This window comes from Rhea americana, unplaced genomic scaffold (genome assembly GCF_003343005.1).
Source record: "Rhea americana isolate MKP2758 unplaced genomic scaffold, rheAme1 scaffold_14, whole genome shotgun sequence".
Classification (NCBI taxonomy): Eukaryota; Metazoa; Chordata; class Aves; order Rheiformes; family Rheidae; genus Rhea; species Rhea americana.
In genome coordinates this window covers 5,032,190-5,049,859 of record NW_028185483.1, presented here as the reverse complement: position 1 = coordinate 5,049,859, position 17,670 = coordinate 5,032,190, and the positions used below count along the sequence as shown (strand labels likewise).

The window sequence follows — 17,670 nt, the reverse complement described above, 5'->3', positions numbered from 1 at the left end:
AAGCATAATTTTGCTAGTGTTCATACTGCAAAACAGCCATGGCAGTGCTCACATAAATTGCACTTGATGTTAATGCATGCATATATTTAATTGTAATTTAGAAAATACATAATCATTCATATTTTAAATTGTTGTTCAAAGACAAGGATGGCTGCGCAGTAGTTTAGAGATACGCAGTTATGCAGCCATTTTCTTTTCAAAGTTACAAGATGCTTTGCAAAAACTAATGTCTTGTTTTTCTTTTAATAGGTCATGAGAAATTAAACAGTTCTGAACTTTCTTCAGATCTCAAAAAAAGTAAAGGAAGGGGTTTTGAAAATCCCTACTACAGAAAAGTCAAATTGCCATTTATTCTTGATGGGAACTACATTAATAAAGATAACATAGCTACCAGAGTCTCTGAAGCTGTGAATGTTGTGGCTGAGGAGACAGAACTTGAAGATAAGTCAGCCCAGGAAATACTCTGGCAGAAGGAATTAGCTGGAAAAGCTACATCATCTCTCAGTAGTAATGATTTGGCTAGCAAGACTGGAAATTCCTGCTCAGTGCATGTGTTAGATGTGTCTTTAACTGAAACAGCTAAAGAGGAGCTGGAGCCTCTGTATGGCCCAGCCACAAAACAAGACAGTAAGACAGATGTGAAAAATTGTGCAGGTGTTAGGAAAGCTGATCCTCCCTTGCAAAATGAGCAAGTGACAACAGGTCAGTATGCCACAAATTTAGCYGAATCTGTTCTGCAAGATGCATTTATTAGACTGTCACAGTCTCAACCCACTTTTACTGATGAGGCTGCTGTTAGCATCTCCGTAGGAAGCTCTTGTAAGATAGAGGATACAACTGCTTCTCGATCATGGAATGAACTTCCAAAGATTGTCATAGTGCAAAGTCCAGATAGCTGTGAGAGTGTATCGGAATGGCCAGGATCTGCATTCCCAAATCTTTGCCACTGGACTGAATCAGAAAGTTCTGCAGAAGTTTCAGATTACTTTGAGGAAGAACATTCAAACGGACAAAACCAGAGTGCATTGGAAGTGGCTCTGGCATGTGCAGCTACTGTTATTGGAACTATTTCAAGTCCCCAAGCTGCAGAGAAATTCAGAAGAGATCAAGAAGCCACAGACTCTAAAAGCAGAGCAGTTGATAATGAAGTGCTACAGACAGTGTCTTCACAGCTACTTGATGACTGTGCTGGCACAGAATATTCATTTCCATCTGCTCTGTGTGGCATGACTCAAGTAGCAAGCGCTGTAGCAGTCTGCGGTCTGGGGGAAACAAAAGAAGATAACTACCCTGCAACTTCAAGTGGGCTCCTGTCTGCTGCTCAGACTTCTGCAGCTATTACTCTTCATTGTAGCATAGCTGTAGGAAGCAGCATGGATAAGTTGAATGATAGCATTGCAGAGACCCTTCTCAAAGAGGCATCAATAATTTTGACAAAGCCTAATACATATAAAAATGTAGGGCACTTTATGGAGTCCATAAATGGAAGAATCATTGAAACAGCAGCACAGCCACGAATTCCACACACTGATGAAGTAATGAGGGATGAACTTGCACAAAACTTATCCAACATTATTCTACGACATTCTGTTGAAGAGGTTAGGAAGAAGAGACAGCTACACCCGCATTCAGAAAACAGCTCAAGTACACAAGACATCTTCATGGAGACTGCAAATGAGTTGCTTTTTAACGTGATATATTTCACTTGYAAGAAGATGAATGATGTAAGACATGCTGATGAGTGTTCTCCTCTCTCTTCTGAGGGCATAAAAGCAGAGAAAGTAACATTAGCAGAAGGATGGCCAACACAAGCGACGCCACATGAAACACCTTGCAGGCCTCTCGATCACTCTGCTAGTAAGCCACTGCATACCTCTTACAGTGCTAGTGCTAGCAGTGATCTTGGAAATGTCACAAGCACTAGGAAAAGTGATATGAGAGATGTAAATAGCAGGGAAAATGTCCCACTGCATTCAGGACCAACAAGCAGAGCTACTGGGCATAATGCACTTGTTGCAAAAACATCTCCCAAGAAGAGATATTTGAAAAGAACCACACGAGACTGTTACAAGTCACCAAATCAGAGTAACAATCAAAAGAAGAAAGACTACAGATCATTTTCAGACCGAGGGAATGTCTTTACAGACACTGAATGCAAGCATGGTGTCCAAGAACGACTGTCTTCCGATGCCACTGTAAATGCAGAAAACCAGGCCAAGCATACATGTGATGCTGTGCTAAATAATGATGTCCAAGTTAGCTTGTCTTTAGTAGGAAACCACGTCTTACTCCCTTCTCAGCCTGTACTACAGGTAAAACATTCAAGGGACAAATATTGTATAACAGATTTTGCAGAAGAATTGGCAGAAACTGTGGTCTCTATGGCAACAGAAATAGCTGCCATTTGTCTTGAAAATTCAAATGGAAAGCAACCCTGGTTCTGTGCATGGAAAAGAGGCAATGAATATCTGGTCACCCAGAGTTTATCATGCCGAACCATGAAAAGGAAAAAGGAAACCCAGCCTAACGGTTCAGTTGTTCGGAAACACAGGGCACCTAGACTTAGTGAGATCAAAAGGAAAACAGATGAGCATCCCGAGCTAAAAGAAAGACTGATGAATCGAGTAGTGGATGAATCTATAAACCTTGAGGATGCACCAGATTCTGTCAGTATCTTTGCAAATGAAGTGGCTGCCAAGATTATGAACCTCACTGAACTTTCTGTGGTTGATAGCCTCTGGCAAGGTCCAAACCATCCCAGGAACAGGCTGCACTGTGAAAGATGGAGTCGAGGCAAGGCATCGAGCTGCGAGAGCATACCAGAGGAAGATGCGGATTCCAAAGGCTCTCTTCATACCCTAGGCCTGATGAACGCTTTGGGTCAGCCTGTAAGCCAGACGAGTTCTGTCTCTAAGCAGTCTAGCTGTGAAAGCATTACAGATGAATTTTCAAGATTTATGGTGAATCAGATGGAAAATGAAGGAAGAGGCTTTGATTTATTACTGGATTACTATGCAGGAAAGAATGCAAACAACATTTTAACTTCTGCTTTGCAACAGGTAGCCAAGAAAAATGGTCATCTTAATGTAAAACCAAGTTGTCCATCTAAACAGTCCAGCACTGAAAGCATAACAGAAGAATTCTATAGGTATATGCTAAGAGAAATAGAAAAGGAAAACAAAGATAATGCAAATTCCCCTCGGAATTCAATGGACTGGTGTGGCAGTTTGCTGTCACCCTCTCTGCGAACACCCTTCTGTTTTAGACAATCCTCCATGCCTGACAGCAGGTCATCAGGCTCTAGACTAACAGTAAATACCCCAGTTAAAGCAAACTCATTAGACGGATTTGCCCGTCATCGCCAGGATTCCTTAAGTGTACAGCCAGTCAGTACCGTGGCTTCTTCAGGTCTTTGCAAGTCTGACTCATGCCTGTACCAAAGGTGCAAGACTGACCAGATAACAGACATGCTGATTCACGAGACATGGGCAAACTCTATTGAATCACTAATGCGCAAAAACAAAATTATAGCAGATGAGGCAGAGGTTGCAGAGGCAGATCAGCTTCACAGTGATTCTCCACCACATGTGGAACAATATGCAAACAGACTGGCTGCAAATATTGTTGAAAGTGGTAAAAATTTCATTGTTGTCCAGCAAGATTCCTTTGATTACACAAGCCAAGGACACGTGCTGGAAAGCAAGCATCGCCACAGTGCCACTCAGATTCAGTCAAAACCCAAAGGGGAGGGAGTAAGTTTGGATGAGAAAAAAGGGCTTATTGGGGGCCCCRGATCCCTCCCTGCAAGTCAGCACAGGGAAGTGCCGTTAATTCAGATAGAAACTGATCAGCGAGATGAACCAGAAGAGTCCTTAACTTCATGTGGGCCTTCTGAAAAGGAGCAGATAAGCAAAGAAAAGCCTCCAGAAGCATATGCTGGGAAGCACATGGTTTCAAGTTCCCTACCAAATAGGTAAGTGACAAAAAAAAAGAAAAAAACAAAAACAAACAAACAAACAAAACCACCAGCACATTGCTTTAGTGTTTGTTTGTTTTAACTTCCTAGTAAAAACGACTTTGATGAAGGAAGAAGACAAGGAGATAAACATTTTTTGAGAAATAATCAGGGTAATTTCTCACTACAGGTTCTGAATGGCATAAAATCACTGAGTCATATATTGCAGTACTGATTTCTGGAGCAGATTTGCACTGAACATGCCAATGTTATTGTTATGAGGTCCCAGTCTAATACCACACAGATGAGTAAATTTTACCGTACAGATGTTTGTCCTCCACAGTCAAGACAGGAGAGTCTGAAAAAGTATGAACTTTCTAGCCTCATTTGTGTTGCTCTCCAGACTCTCATAGATGGCACCATCTATGTCCAGTGCTTTTCAAATTACTAATAGGTGTTTCAAAGTCCAACTGAAGAAGCTGTGCTTTAAAAAAAAAATCTCACTAACTCACTCGTAGCAACAGTGGTGGTGGTTCTACCAAGCATCAGCTATAGGCATGGGTGGATGCAACTGGCTAATAATTTAAAAAAAAATCAGTTTTATTGTAAAACAAAAAATAGCCTGCTATTCCTTCTCCTTTCCTGCCATTTTACCTTTAGTTTTCTACTGTACTTATTCATGTGTTTATGTACCTGGAAAGCAGGCAAGGCTTCTTACAACTTGAAATTCCACTTTGTGTTTACAGTCTGGAACAAGAAGTAAATTTTTTTTCTACTAAATAATTTTTATTAAAAACATTCTTCACCTCCTTTGATTCAAGACTGCTTTGGCAGAATGCAGAGSGAGAAAAGAATAAAATTTCATTTTATGGCATTTATACCGTAACCTACCATGCTGCCCTTGTAGCTGCTTCTTTTGTTGAAAAAGCTGCAGCTTATTTTGGTTAAGGAAAAATGAAAACCCTGCTGCATTACAGTGGATTGCAGATGTAGAGGATTGCTATGGATGTTAAGAGCAGTAATCTCCTTCAAGGCATTGCCTATTTTTAACTGCACTTTTTAATCATATCTGTTACTTTAATGGTATCTAAAAAGCCAATCACTTGGAGCATCGCAGCACCCCACTATCTCAGAGTGCTAGCAAGATTGCAGGTGCTAGTGTTAGGAACTATTTTGTAGCTCCTCTTACTCTATACAGTGCTGTGTTTTGGCTTTTGACAATGCTCTGCTTGAAGAGAGAAAGCATGTACTTCCCTGTGTGTGGTAGCAATTAGGTGGATAATTAGCATAGTGCCTCTATTATTTCATGCTGACTATCCCCCACTAGCCTTCCTCTTCCTTCACATGCAACCTGCTTTTAGTAAGACACATTTAGAAATCTGCCTGTTTGAAATCTTGACTGTTTGAAAATAAAGTTACTTTCCGCACAGCTTATGAACCCTTTAAATATCAGCTTTTCCTCTGCTTTTGGTGCAGAGTTCCTGAAATGGCTTTTGGAATTTTAAAGTAATAGTATTGGTAGATCAGAATTAGTACCCAGAGGCTACACCTGCATTAGCGTTTTGGTATGGCGATGCAGTGCAGTTCTGAAACAGCTTGTCCCCATTTCCATGCCTCGGTCCTGTTTGCAGAGTGCAATTAGATCCCTTTGGGAGAAATCTAAACCAGAAGCTGGCTCCACGCACGCACCAAGCGGGCTTTCACCCCCCACGGGAAGACACRCTTTCCACTGGTTTTTCATGTCAATTTGAACCACATGTAGTATGGACATTTGGCCCAAGCCTAGGCTGAAGTAACCCCCCCCAAAATAGGTATAATACAGATATAAAAGCATCAGCACCAGTTGCTTTGATCTACTGACTCGCTTCTACCACATGAAATTATTTATTAGTGTAGATAGAAGCAGACAGGACTCCAGGCAAAACACCAGGCAGATAGATATACTCATTAGCAAAAAATGAAAGCTATACAGGTATGGGAAAAGGTCTTCAATGAGGAAAAAGAGTTGTTTCATACACGCAGGCACGCATCAGACCCAGTCCAGTCACAGATTCACAGAAGATGTTCCAACAGCCTGTTCAAAGTAGGGAACTCACAGTCTGATGTATTTCTACTGTGTAATTGCATAATGAATCAAACAAACCCCAAAATGCAAAGAAAACTCCCCAAAATGTCATATATGTTTTGAACTAAATACGAGGTGCTACCTGCCCTGTATTAAAAAGCATCTTGATAACCAGGTGCCCTGGTACCTGGTTTCATAGCGGGTTTACGTTACTTAGGATGATGAGCTTTGTGCCGGAGCGGTCAGGGAATGGAGGTCTGGTTATTTGGCAGGTGTTAAGTGCCTGCTAGATCAGAAGCCCTCAGGCAAATAAGTACCTTTTCTCTCTGTTACATCTAGCATTACTGCAGCAACTTCTCAGAAGGTATCCTGACAGTTAGAGCATGGCAAAAGGAGATATCCACAGTGATATAGTTTAAGGGTTCTCTTAATCAAGTTAATTTATTTGGGAGCAATGGCGTGATCTCTTGTTCTAACTGAGGACAGAGTTCCTCAGCCATAGCTATAGGTGAAAGTCTACAGATGTTACAGCCTTCAGCTAGACACTGGTTGCCAGTACACATTTTTTAATGACAAAGTTGCAAATGCAGACCATCCAGTAAATATAACACAACTATAGTTTTGCTTTAGATCTTGGTTGCTGCAGTGGTGTAATTGCCTTTTTCTTACCATCTGAGAAGGGGCTTTTTTATATTACATTCTTTTCTGCCTGCATTTCTGAATTTCCCTGTTAAGTCTTACAAAGTCCAGWCTGGCTCTGAAAAGTTATGGTAATAAATATTAATATAAATAGTTTTTGTAATAAATAAAACAAAATATAAAATGATCTATCTGAGAGAGAGAGAGATGTCAAGTATGCAGAATTATGAAGTTTTTGTTTTTGTTTTTTTTTAACCCAACCATATGGCCACCATAGGCAGTCTGAGTTGCAAATTCAGCTTGGGTTCCTACTGCCTAAAGCATACCTTTATGCTTTTTTGTCCATCCCAAACMTAGGCAACACACCTTTCCTTTTCAAGAAAGCTACCAAGAAGCACAGAAGGTAAAAATTCATTGATGATTTGCGACTCTCAATACTTCCTGATTTTACTTCAACTTGCTTTTGGATCTGCAGTGCTAACAGAGAAGTGCAGGAAGCTAAGGGTAYATGAATGTGGGTGCCTGCAAAAGTCCTGTTAGGAAAGAAAGTATAAAATGTCCCTGGCCTGCAGCAGAGCACACCAGCGCAGGGGCTGGGGGAGGCTCYGTTTGCAGCACTTCAGCAGAACTTACCTTCACTGGCTGTTATATTGTTTGCTTTCAAACTCTGCAGCCGTGTACAAATAAGAGAGTGAGGACGATTTTAGTGTGTTAAATAGTCAGTGAGATGCTTTCTGGTCTTGCATGATGAAACAATTTTTGGGGTTTTTTTTTTGTTTTTTTTATTTACTTTCTAACTTCTTATAAACAGGTTCAGTGTTGCCATAAATGCCTAATGTTGTAGATTTTTTCCCTGTATTTTTTAAAATCACTACATTTTGTTTAAAATGTATTAAGTTTTCTGAGTGTTTCTGCTGTATTTAAATGAAGCAAAATGCATTTTAAGCAATTCAGGGAAACATACACAAACAGAAATAAAAGAACAAGTAGCATTACCAGTGAAGGCTCTGCACAAAAAGTTGGTATTMTTCATGTCATTTTGAGTTAGGGATATGAAAATAACTATCACGCTGGAAGGCACTCATTCTCCATTCAGAGATCCTGCAGATCTCATTTGAGATGAAATGGGATCCATCTATTTGCTAGTATTTCACTTCTAAATATGTTTATATTGTCTTCTTCTGCTGGCATACTCCATTATAAAATATATATTTTGCATTTCTRCTTCTTGATTAATACATTTTTAATTGTACTTTTTGAAATTTAACACTACTGTTGTATACCGCAAATCGGAAAAAAAAATCTGAAAGTATTGACAAAAAAAGAGCGTGCAGAACTCTGAAAATACAAAATGCTGCATCACTGAAGTGCTGAGGATTATTGTTGACATTAGAAGAGTCAGGCAAGGAGTAATGCATGTTTTAGCCTTTATCCTTTATTAATGTTTACATTAATAACGTACCTAATGATAAAGAGTGGTGAAATAGAAATAAAAGGTCCTCAGAAGCCRGGGGGAAGCCTTGGCAAGGAAGTTACCCAGCAGAAGGATGGGAATCGAGTGCCAGCGAGTGCTGTTAGTCGGCGTTAGCAGACACCAGCCATTTCGACCACCGAGCGACTAAACTTCTTTAAGGAATAGGCCTATGCAGCGAGCAATTCTTTTTGCACAGGTAAAAGCTGCTTGAACAAGTTAAGCCTTTTCTATGCATATTTCAGTAGAAGGCTAATTTTGTTTTGCGTTTATTTATAGCAGCCGTAAGAAGGCTGTTTTTAAAGGGAATCCCAGACCATATGTTCAAGTGGACTTTGTGCATGAATTATAAGCTTATCCAATCTCTTGCAAATGTATAATTTTGCAACTTAATTGACTTTAATGACCAGCAATTCCTGAAGATTGGTGATACTAGTTATTTGCCTGTATTTTTATTTACATTATCAATGTGCCTTCCTTCTCACCCTACCAGCAACAGTACTCAGAGCAGACCAGATGCTGAAAACGTAGTAGARACAAAAACAGCTGAAGAATTTCCAACCCATCACAGCAGCAGTGAAGAAAGCACTGGCAGCTGGTCCCAGCTAGCTAATGAAGAGGACAACCCTGACGACACAAGTAGCTACCTGCAGCTCAGCGAGAGATCCCTGAGGTACCCATGTTCTGCCGGTGGTCAATATACACTACAGTCTAATCAGTCAAGCCACAGGTTTGATTACCATGCATTGGGAATGCGGGGCAGTGGCTCAAGGTATATTCAGAATGCAGCAAAAAAAGCTCAGTTACAGTGTTCACCTCTTCATTTTTAAAACTAGGGAGCCGTATTCTGGTTCTCAGCCAGGTCTATGCCTTGGTGAGCAGCTAAATTCAAAGAAAAAACTACTGCACRTCACCCAAGCGCCTCACAGCCCTACAGCAAAAGGGCCATCAGACAAGTTAATTGCTGTGATCTTTAATTTGCATTATTTGTTACTATTTGCATAACACTTATTTTGGTGTTTCCTTGGCTGAGGCTGGCAAGACTGCTGTTCCCACAGGTACCGCTGCAATGAGAGCAGGGGCAGAGCCCTTTTCTGCTCGTACTAGCACAGGGGAGCAGGCTGGCACACGGGAGACAGAGTTCTCCCTGAGTTGGCATAAATTCCACTGCTAACATTGCAGTATTTTGCTTTTTGTCCCTACTCAAGTCAGGTTGGGTGTTTAAAGCTGTCATCTAGTCCTTAGAGCTTATATAAAGTGATGCTAGTTTGACCTTAGCCCTTTCACGACTTCACATGGAGCAAGACTTTTTCTTCATGTGCCCTTAAATTAAGTTTTTCTAGTGTAGCCATAGCTAATTAATTACGTCATTCTCTTGGGTATTCTGAATCTAAGGGGGGGGGGAAAGTAGGATAATGAAGCAGAGAAAGGAAGGAGTCTCTGCATGGCAGAGCATCTCATTGGCTAGTTTAAAATACAGTCAAAGAAACTTGTCTCACCATGTGGGTGACTGGTCATCCCATTACGTATAGTATCAACCTTTAACAAACTCAATCTGGGAGCGCTCGTGTATTGTGCCTTTTGGCTCTGCATTGAAACAGAAATTGATGCAGCAAATATGAGTGCATTAGGTACTGATGCTAACTTAGAAAAACCTGATGAAGAAAGAAACCATCTAGTCAATGCCTCTGATGTGAGGAAAAATATTATTAATCTTTTTCTAGTAAAAATTAAGTGGTTCAAGTTTAATTACCACACAGAATTTGTTGGTGCTAATCAGCTTGTAGCTCGTAAATTCACAACCTGTTTATCAGACTTTTATGAAATCCACACAAACATTCACTGTCTAGTTTATGGCGATGTCACAAGGTGAGCTAGTACTATTCCTTCCATATATTCTCAGATGCAACACTTCTTGTGAAGTAGCCAAAAAGAATACTTCTGAATATTACTGGTCCCTGTGAGCACTGGGTCACCATTAAAAAAAAAATGAATTGAAATCTCAGTCTTTCAGAGTAGCAGAAATGTAAGGGACCATTGCTGYACCTTTCTGTCAGATTTCTGACACTACTTGGGGGTATGATGTCATATGCTGAAACTGCTCCTGGTTAYGGGCAGGGAGTAACCCAATAGGTAAGTATGCAGTGGGCAGTCAACTACCTTGCTATAATTCACCACGTTCAGAGGTATCTGAATCTCTGCAGGTTTTTCCAGGACATCTCTATGCTTGACAGTCTTTCTTTCCAAGGACTCATGCTGATTTTTTCTCCGTTGAAGGCCAAATGTTCACTGAATAAACTATTCACAACAAGATAGTCCACCGTTGTTTTCAGTTCACAACATCACTTGATACATGATTCATCTAGAACTATTTTAAGAAAAGCTTCATTATTTTGCACATATTAGTATCCTTCATCCTGGGAACCATTTGTTGAGCACAATTGATTCTGTGGAACCCTGCATACTGGGGACATCCCCACACTTTGCTTTGTACGTAAATAAGTAAATATGTACGGAGACATGTTGGGTGCAGCTTGGCACTAATATTTAAACTTTTGCTTTGTCAGCAATGGCAACAGCAGTACAACTAGCAGTCTTGGCATTATGGACCTGGAAATTTATCAGGAGAACATGCCATCTTCTCCTATGATTAAGTAAGTAGTCACTGAAGTGAGATTTGATGTTTTTAACTGCAATTCATTTATGCYATCTAAAATGTGCCAAGCCCTGCTTTGCACCTGCTGCTTAACCTGCCATCACTTTCAGAAAACTAAATTCACATGCATGTGTCCTTGTGCAGAGCGACGGCACTGCAGAGTGAAAGAGTATGGGAAAGCCCACCCAGGTGGGCCTCTCAAGAGAATAAGGATCCACCAACTGCTTTGCCTAAAAGACAGTTTGCTGAGCTATCCATTTCCCACTCTGTGGGCACTTTTTGTAAATAACTTCAGATATCACCAAAACATTACTGTAACAGCAAGTAAGATCAAGCAAAGAAAGATCACTTAGTTTAAGCTAAAAGGGAAAAAAAAGCGGCAACATTCTTTTTCAAGATGGGCCAATAGTTTGGCCCAAGGTTGGCCTTATCTGTTGTTTCTGAGCTATTGAGCAATAGCTCAATAGCAGTAAAGCTATCAAGAGATGTGCAAGTACCTGCCTAAAGATTCTGGTACCCTGAAACTTGGTATAACCTGCCAGCTACTGAATGGTAAACCGACTGATGCAATCACGGCATGGCCACTGCAGACGTGTGTGTACTATACCTTATGCAGAGAAAATGAGAACCTTGTGAAGTCAGTGACTACAGAAAATCTTCACACCTTGTTACTTGATTCTACTATAGCAACATAYCACCCTGCTTTCTAAAAGCTCTTTTTTGTAAGCAATGTAGGCATCCATATTTCTGTAGAGTTACATGCATTCTCTTTCAGCTGTTGATTAGGACTTTAAGCTTGTTAAAACATTCCTGTCTTCCCAGTAGGCAGTACTAGCTCCTACACACATTCCTAAAGATGACTCCTCTTCCTTGTATTTCCAAAGRCAAAGGAGTTAATTTTTTGAACCCTAGTGCACTACCAGTGGATATTCTCTGGTGACAACCAATAGGCTGGAGATCCTGGTAGGACAGATGTTGTGGAAGGCAAGAGCACCACTCAGTGCAGCTTGTACTGATGTGAAGGATGTTGTTAAGCACCTAAGATTCTAAGTCACGACATACCATACCTTGCAAGCTGCCGTTTAATTCTTTCCTCTTTACTATAGTGGCAGCAACCACTATAGAAGTATATATAATCTTGATCCTTTGAAACCTTGGGGGAGATTCTGAAATCCTGAAAAGAGGGTGATAAGAGCAGTGTCTTCCCATGCTAGAAACGTAATGTCACACTTACGCTCTTCCTCTTGACTGAGGACAGAATGGGAGAGTCTGAAAATGTGTATTGTAAGTGCTRTCCCCTCCAGGAGTGATGAAATAGCTATGTCATCACCACCAAATTCGCAGTCTTCTGCTACGTGTACATGGATACAGTCTTCAGAAAGGGAACATAAAGCAGTGACTGCATGTCTGGAGTTTGTTTCCTGTAGTTCAACAAGAAAAATGGTAGTACATAGGAAATGAAGATCTTCTGAAATTTTTACAAGGTGTAAACAGATTATTTACCCAAACAGCTAATATATTTAAAACCAGCAGTAGTCGAAGTCCTTGCTAGTTATGACACACACAATTAGAAAGCAAGCAAGACTGAAAAAAGATGAAGCCAGAGACTGTAACATTGCAAAATGCACACCTTGGAAGTTTATTGCTTCCCCCTTGCCTCTTGCTTTCGCATTATCTAAACTGTGAAGATACACAGATCCTCATGAAGTGTAATACACACTGCATATAGCACAAGCAGTTCATCTTATTGTGGGAGTAACATTGTGCAATTCCCAAGGCTTTTCCTGATTTACAGATGAAATTATTGTAGTATATTCAGCATTTCATCCTGTTTCATCTTCTGTACATTTTTTTCTTGCAGTTTTCTAGGTGAAAAGTCTTACATTGGGGGAGAAGTTTATCCACCATGAAGCAATGTTGTAGACTGTTCCTAAGTATCACTAATAAGCTTTGTTGTTGTTTGTTTCTAAGTGAATTAGTAGAAGAAAAGGTTTTCCTTAAAGAACAGACAGAAAATATAGAGGGTAAGTTGAACCATATCAATTATAGATTAGAATTTGAAACTAAAACAATTACACAGTAACTACCCAGTAACGGGTTTGTGGGTTTTTTTGTTTTTGTTTTTTTGGTTTTTTGGTTTTGGTTTTTTTTCCCCCCAGAAAGTACTTCTGGGCTCTCAGTGGGAACAGCCCATTGTCAGAAGGACCTACTGGTGATCAACTTTGATCTGGAACCAGAACGCCCCGACGCAGAGCTGCGAGCCACTCTTCAGTGGATAGCTGCTTCTGAGCTTGGAATTCCAACCATCTATTTTAAGAAATCTCAGGAAAACAGAATTGAAAAGGTAGTATCTACCGGATTGCACATGCTATTAAATCACTTAAATCATAGTAGCAGTTGTGATTGTATTTGAGTTTTAAAAACATGCAAAACCAGCAAGAGAACCGCATTACAGGGAGATGGCAAAGCAGCTGTTAATTAGAGAGGGAGAAAATTAAATATCTCAGAATTTAAGGCACATGAAAGAAAATTTTTAATAATATAGCCAAAAAGAAAGGTACATGCTTTGGTGAAACAGAGTTCCCTTTTTCAGATCAGCTAGCAATGCCAAAGACAGAATTAATAGAAAAGATCCTTTATATAGGTGCATTTGAGGGGTTACAGACAGTTTACCTGGCGTTTAAACATGTAGCTTAAAAAAAACACCTCAATGTAGACATCACACATACAAAGTTCTACTGTGGATGACTTATCAATAATAATAACAACAGACTATGACATGAGACATAAGTAGTACTTAAAATTTCAGAGGGGCTTTGCACTGGCTTTGAGACTCCTTAGTCCTTATGGAGGATCTCCCTCTGCCTGCAACACTGCCTCAGGCAGCTCTGAACTTCTACCTGGCTGTTCATAAATTGCTACAGCTGGGGATAMAGTAGAGCACAGCAGCCACCTCACAGCTCCTCCTGTATTTAAGTGAAACTTACTCTGGCCAAATACACTGAATTTAAGCCACTTTATGGTAGCAGAAAGAGCTTGCTGCTCAACAAGGAGTAGACCCACCAGTCAGAAGAACAGTAGAGACTAACTGCAAAATAAAGAGAACCTATTAACTCAGGTTCAGGGTGGCATGTAACAAGACTAGAAGGCTTCTGCACCAGAGCTGGTTGAAAGTTCAAAGGACAGTCAGGGTGGACCCATCCACGTAGGCATATCCTTGTACTGTTGTTACCCTAAGAAACAGTTTTAGGACAAGCAGTGACCAGCCAGTGTTTCTACAGGAGCCATATTTGCAATCAGACACCTCTCACTTGGAAAATGAGATTTGTTGACCGAAATATTTTGCATCGTGCCATAGAAATTATGAATCACCACCCCTGCTGCAATAAAAAGTGCTGAGCATGTGTCCCAGTGCTCTCTTGATCTGTGGCAGACGTCACAGATCAGTCACTGTTCTGAAAGCAGCATCTATTTCCAAAGAGAGAGACAGACTAGCAGAACAGAAAACCCTTTTGAAGTATTAGTCCAAGTCGGAGCACCAARAGCAGCACTGAAGTCCAAAATGGCCACAAGAAAAACAGACACTACCTATTCAAGGATGATTAGTTAGTGCTCAGTTGTAGATACCATCAGATGCCACCTACACCATTTCAGGGATGACCAAAGCTGCCCCTTTTCCATAGTCAGCAAGAATGACTTAGGCTTTAAGGCTTTCAAAAAGTGTCATGGTATTCAAATAGATTAATTAAAAAAGTATTACAAATCAGTATTTTGGTCTTTTAAAATAATATCTATGGGAAGATCATTTTGAGCAGCAGAGATATTGTTTGATTTTTCTTGAGTACATGCATTTGGGAATCATAAACATAATTTAAAATGCATTCAGCAGCAACAGTCCAAATTGCATCTAATTAAAGAAACAGCTGTCAGCTTTACCCATGTGCTTTGGCAAACAGTTAATTCAATTGCAAAAATACACTAGAGAATAATGAAGCACATCCTGCCTACAACAGTGCTCTTGGAAATCGTCTGCCTATTAAATATCATTAAAATACATATTAAAAGTTTAGGCTTCAGTATGTAAATAGCAAACAGCTACACTAACTAGAGAGACACAATATTTTCTTGTATGATTTAAAACTGGAAATGTAGAAGGAGCAAGCTAATTAGATATTGATTGTGAAATTCAAGGAAATGAAAAGCTTTGATTTTCATTGCTAAGCTTCAGAAAAAAAATTGGACCAGATGCATGACATTGTGAAGCCCATTATTAAGTACAAAGTGGACAAAATTCAGGATTTCTGCCAGCTGCTTAAGAACATGTATTTAACCCCTTGTTTATAAGGGGGTAAAAGAAAAGAAAAAAAATAATAGAACAGATCCTCTCTGTGATTCAGCCAATACTGTGACAAACATCTTCATGTGCAGGAAGTTTACCCAGAATTCTCTCACTAGTATTGTGAGAGTATTTAAAATTCCATGGGATGTGTATGAGGAAATAGAGGAATTAATATAACAGAAATACAACTAAAACTAATGAAGAAGGAATGCTTTTTTAAAAAAATGAATAGTCACACTTCTATTATTTTGATAATGAGCTGTAGATAATGAGGAAATTTGTAATTCTCTATCACGCTCACTTGCATTGTTCTCCCTTTCATTGCAATAAATAAGAAATAATTGATGAGAGCAGCTAATTCAGAAAATGCCATGAGATTAGACTAGTCTTGTGAGAGCCTGTGGAAATCCTTATGCTCCTCTGTTGTGATGTGCATCCACTGCATGATGATACAGTAGTGCACTTACAAAGGATGGTCTTAGAGCAGTTTGCATGTATCCACTTAGCAAAAACTAAACACAACATTGACCAAATCCTAAGTGTGTTGTTTTCTTTATTTAGTTTTTAGATGTTGTGCAATTAGTTCAACGGAAGTCCTGGAAAGTGGGGGATATCTTTCATGCTGTGGTGCAGTACTGCAAGCTCAGTGAGGAAGGCAGAGAGATGACACCAAGCCTGTTTGACTGGCTTCTCGAATTGGGTTAAAGAAATTCACCCATTCAGCATTCCTGTTTTAATCCAGTTTAAATAAGCAGTGGTTTGTGTAGTGCTCTGATTTCCAAACATCATTGAATAAAATGGGCAAAGATATACAAACTCTACAGAAACGGCACACATCTGTTCCACAACTATACACCCAGCAAAGTGAAATCAAGGTGTATCGTATCTTTTTGTATCAAGAGAGACTCTCGACATACTCTGCTATAGGATGTACTGTACTAGGAGGGGATGAATTTTAGTCTTTTGAATTAATGGACTATACAGTAAAAGCTTAATTTAATATCTAATGTTCCATTTTCATCAATTGGATTAAATCAGCCAGCTGACATTTAAATAGTACACCAAAATGCAGTTTTAAAACACCAGTCTTTGTACAGTCTATTAGAACATGAGTGTGTTCCAGGATGCCTAGGAAGACTTAGATCCCTAGATCAGTAATACAAAAATACATAATTGTTTTTGATCCCTACAGCCTTACAAGGGGTAAAAAGTTTTGAACTTTTTAAGATGTTTGCAGTTAGACAATACAATAAAATGTGATATAAAATGTGAAAATGTTTCAGTTTATTTCCATGTGATTCTATTCCATAGCTGTTGCCCATTCCTTTCTTTTTTTCAAGGAGCTAAAATCTAGACTCTCAAGTATACCCTTCAAAAATATGAATTCCTTTTCACTTGGAGGCAGTGCAATTTAGGATAGCTGCAACTGGTAGATCCCAGAGCACAGCTCTGGGGATCGGGACAGCTGGGTTCAGATCCCTGTTCCCCCGCAGATCTGCCACGTGACCCAGAGCAAGCCAGTTCACCTCTGTGCCTCAGTGTCCCTATCTGATAAGAGGGAGTAATGATAGTAAATTTGTTATATAAAGTGCTTCTATGTAAAGCACTATGTGTTAGTTAAAAGCACTGGAAAAATAAATACTATTTTAATTTCAGTTTAATCAAATCAATTGTTAATAAGAGAAGGTGAATAAATATCCAGAAAGAGAATTGTGTTGGCATAAATAAAAACCTTAGTAATGTTAGTTTTTATAACTTACAAGGAAACAAAATGATTGTTAACATCTTTCAGCATACATAATTACTCATTTTGGATCTAAATGTTTGGGTTATATATGATAGTTCACGTTACTGTAACATTTATATAACTGTTTGATAAGATATAACTATGGTATCTTCTTGTTGAGATGTTTCATGCACTTAATGATGCATTCTTTTGACTCTGCCAAAGAGATTGGTTTTGAATTTAATGATAAATATAACTTATCACATCAAAGCTTTTCTGTGATTTGCTTCTTTGAAAATATATTTATCTTTTGTCTCTACGCACCCATGTAATAGAAAATCTGCCTGCCTTTCCCTATAAAATATTTAAGAGATGTTTTATTTTCCATATAACAGTATATGCTTCTGTAATATTTCTTGGAAAAAAAAAACTATCGTTTTGCACTAAGTATTTTTGGAGATTTTGAAGTAGTTTTGAATAATTTATGACAAAGAGCCATATATTCTCAATTTTATCATTAAACCCATTCCTAAACTTGCATGCTTCCCTCCCATTCATTTGTTAAGAAATGCAAATCATCAGAGAGTCAAAAATCTAACATAGGAGATGAAATAATACGGCTAATTCTACATCTGCTCTGCAGTACATACAAAACAGTGAAGGTCACTTTACTGTCAAGATAAAGGTCAACTTATTCTACACACTAAATTTAACCATGCAGTCACTGGGCCTATTCCTAAGAATTGCTGAATACCCATAACTCCCACTAACACGAGTGGTAACTGAGTGCTCAGCATTTCTGAGGCTGAAACTTAATAA

General features: G+C 39.3%; 1 protein-coding gene across 2 annotated transcripts in view; it reads left to right on the top strand.

The window, feature by feature from the left end:
* SPHKAP (SPHK1 interactor, AKAP domain containing) overlaps positions 1 to 16,848 on the top strand; it is a 57,759-nt gene extending 40,911 nt beyond the window's left edge. The window contains exons 6-11 of one of the 2 annotated variants that reach the window (XM_085298613.1): positions 250 to 3,973; positions 8,624 to 8,803; positions 10,698 to 10,784; positions 12,758 to 12,810; positions 12,946 to 13,130; positions 15,687 to 16,848. In XM_085298613.1, the coding sequence (XP_085154739.1) occupies positions 250 to 3,973; positions 8,624 to 8,803; positions 10,698 to 10,784; positions 12,758 to 12,810; positions 12,946 to 13,130; positions 15,687 to 15,830 (4,373 nt within the window). In that variant the 3' untranslated portion in view covers positions 15,831 to 16,848. Of the gene's footprint in view, positions 1 to 249; positions 3,974 to 8,623; positions 8,804 to 10,697; positions 10,785 to 12,757; positions 12,811 to 12,945; positions 13,131 to 15,686 lie in introns of those variants that run through there. The other variant, XM_085298614.1, reaches the window with a different exon arrangement.
* Positions 16,849 to 17,670: the final 822 nt, after the last annotated feature.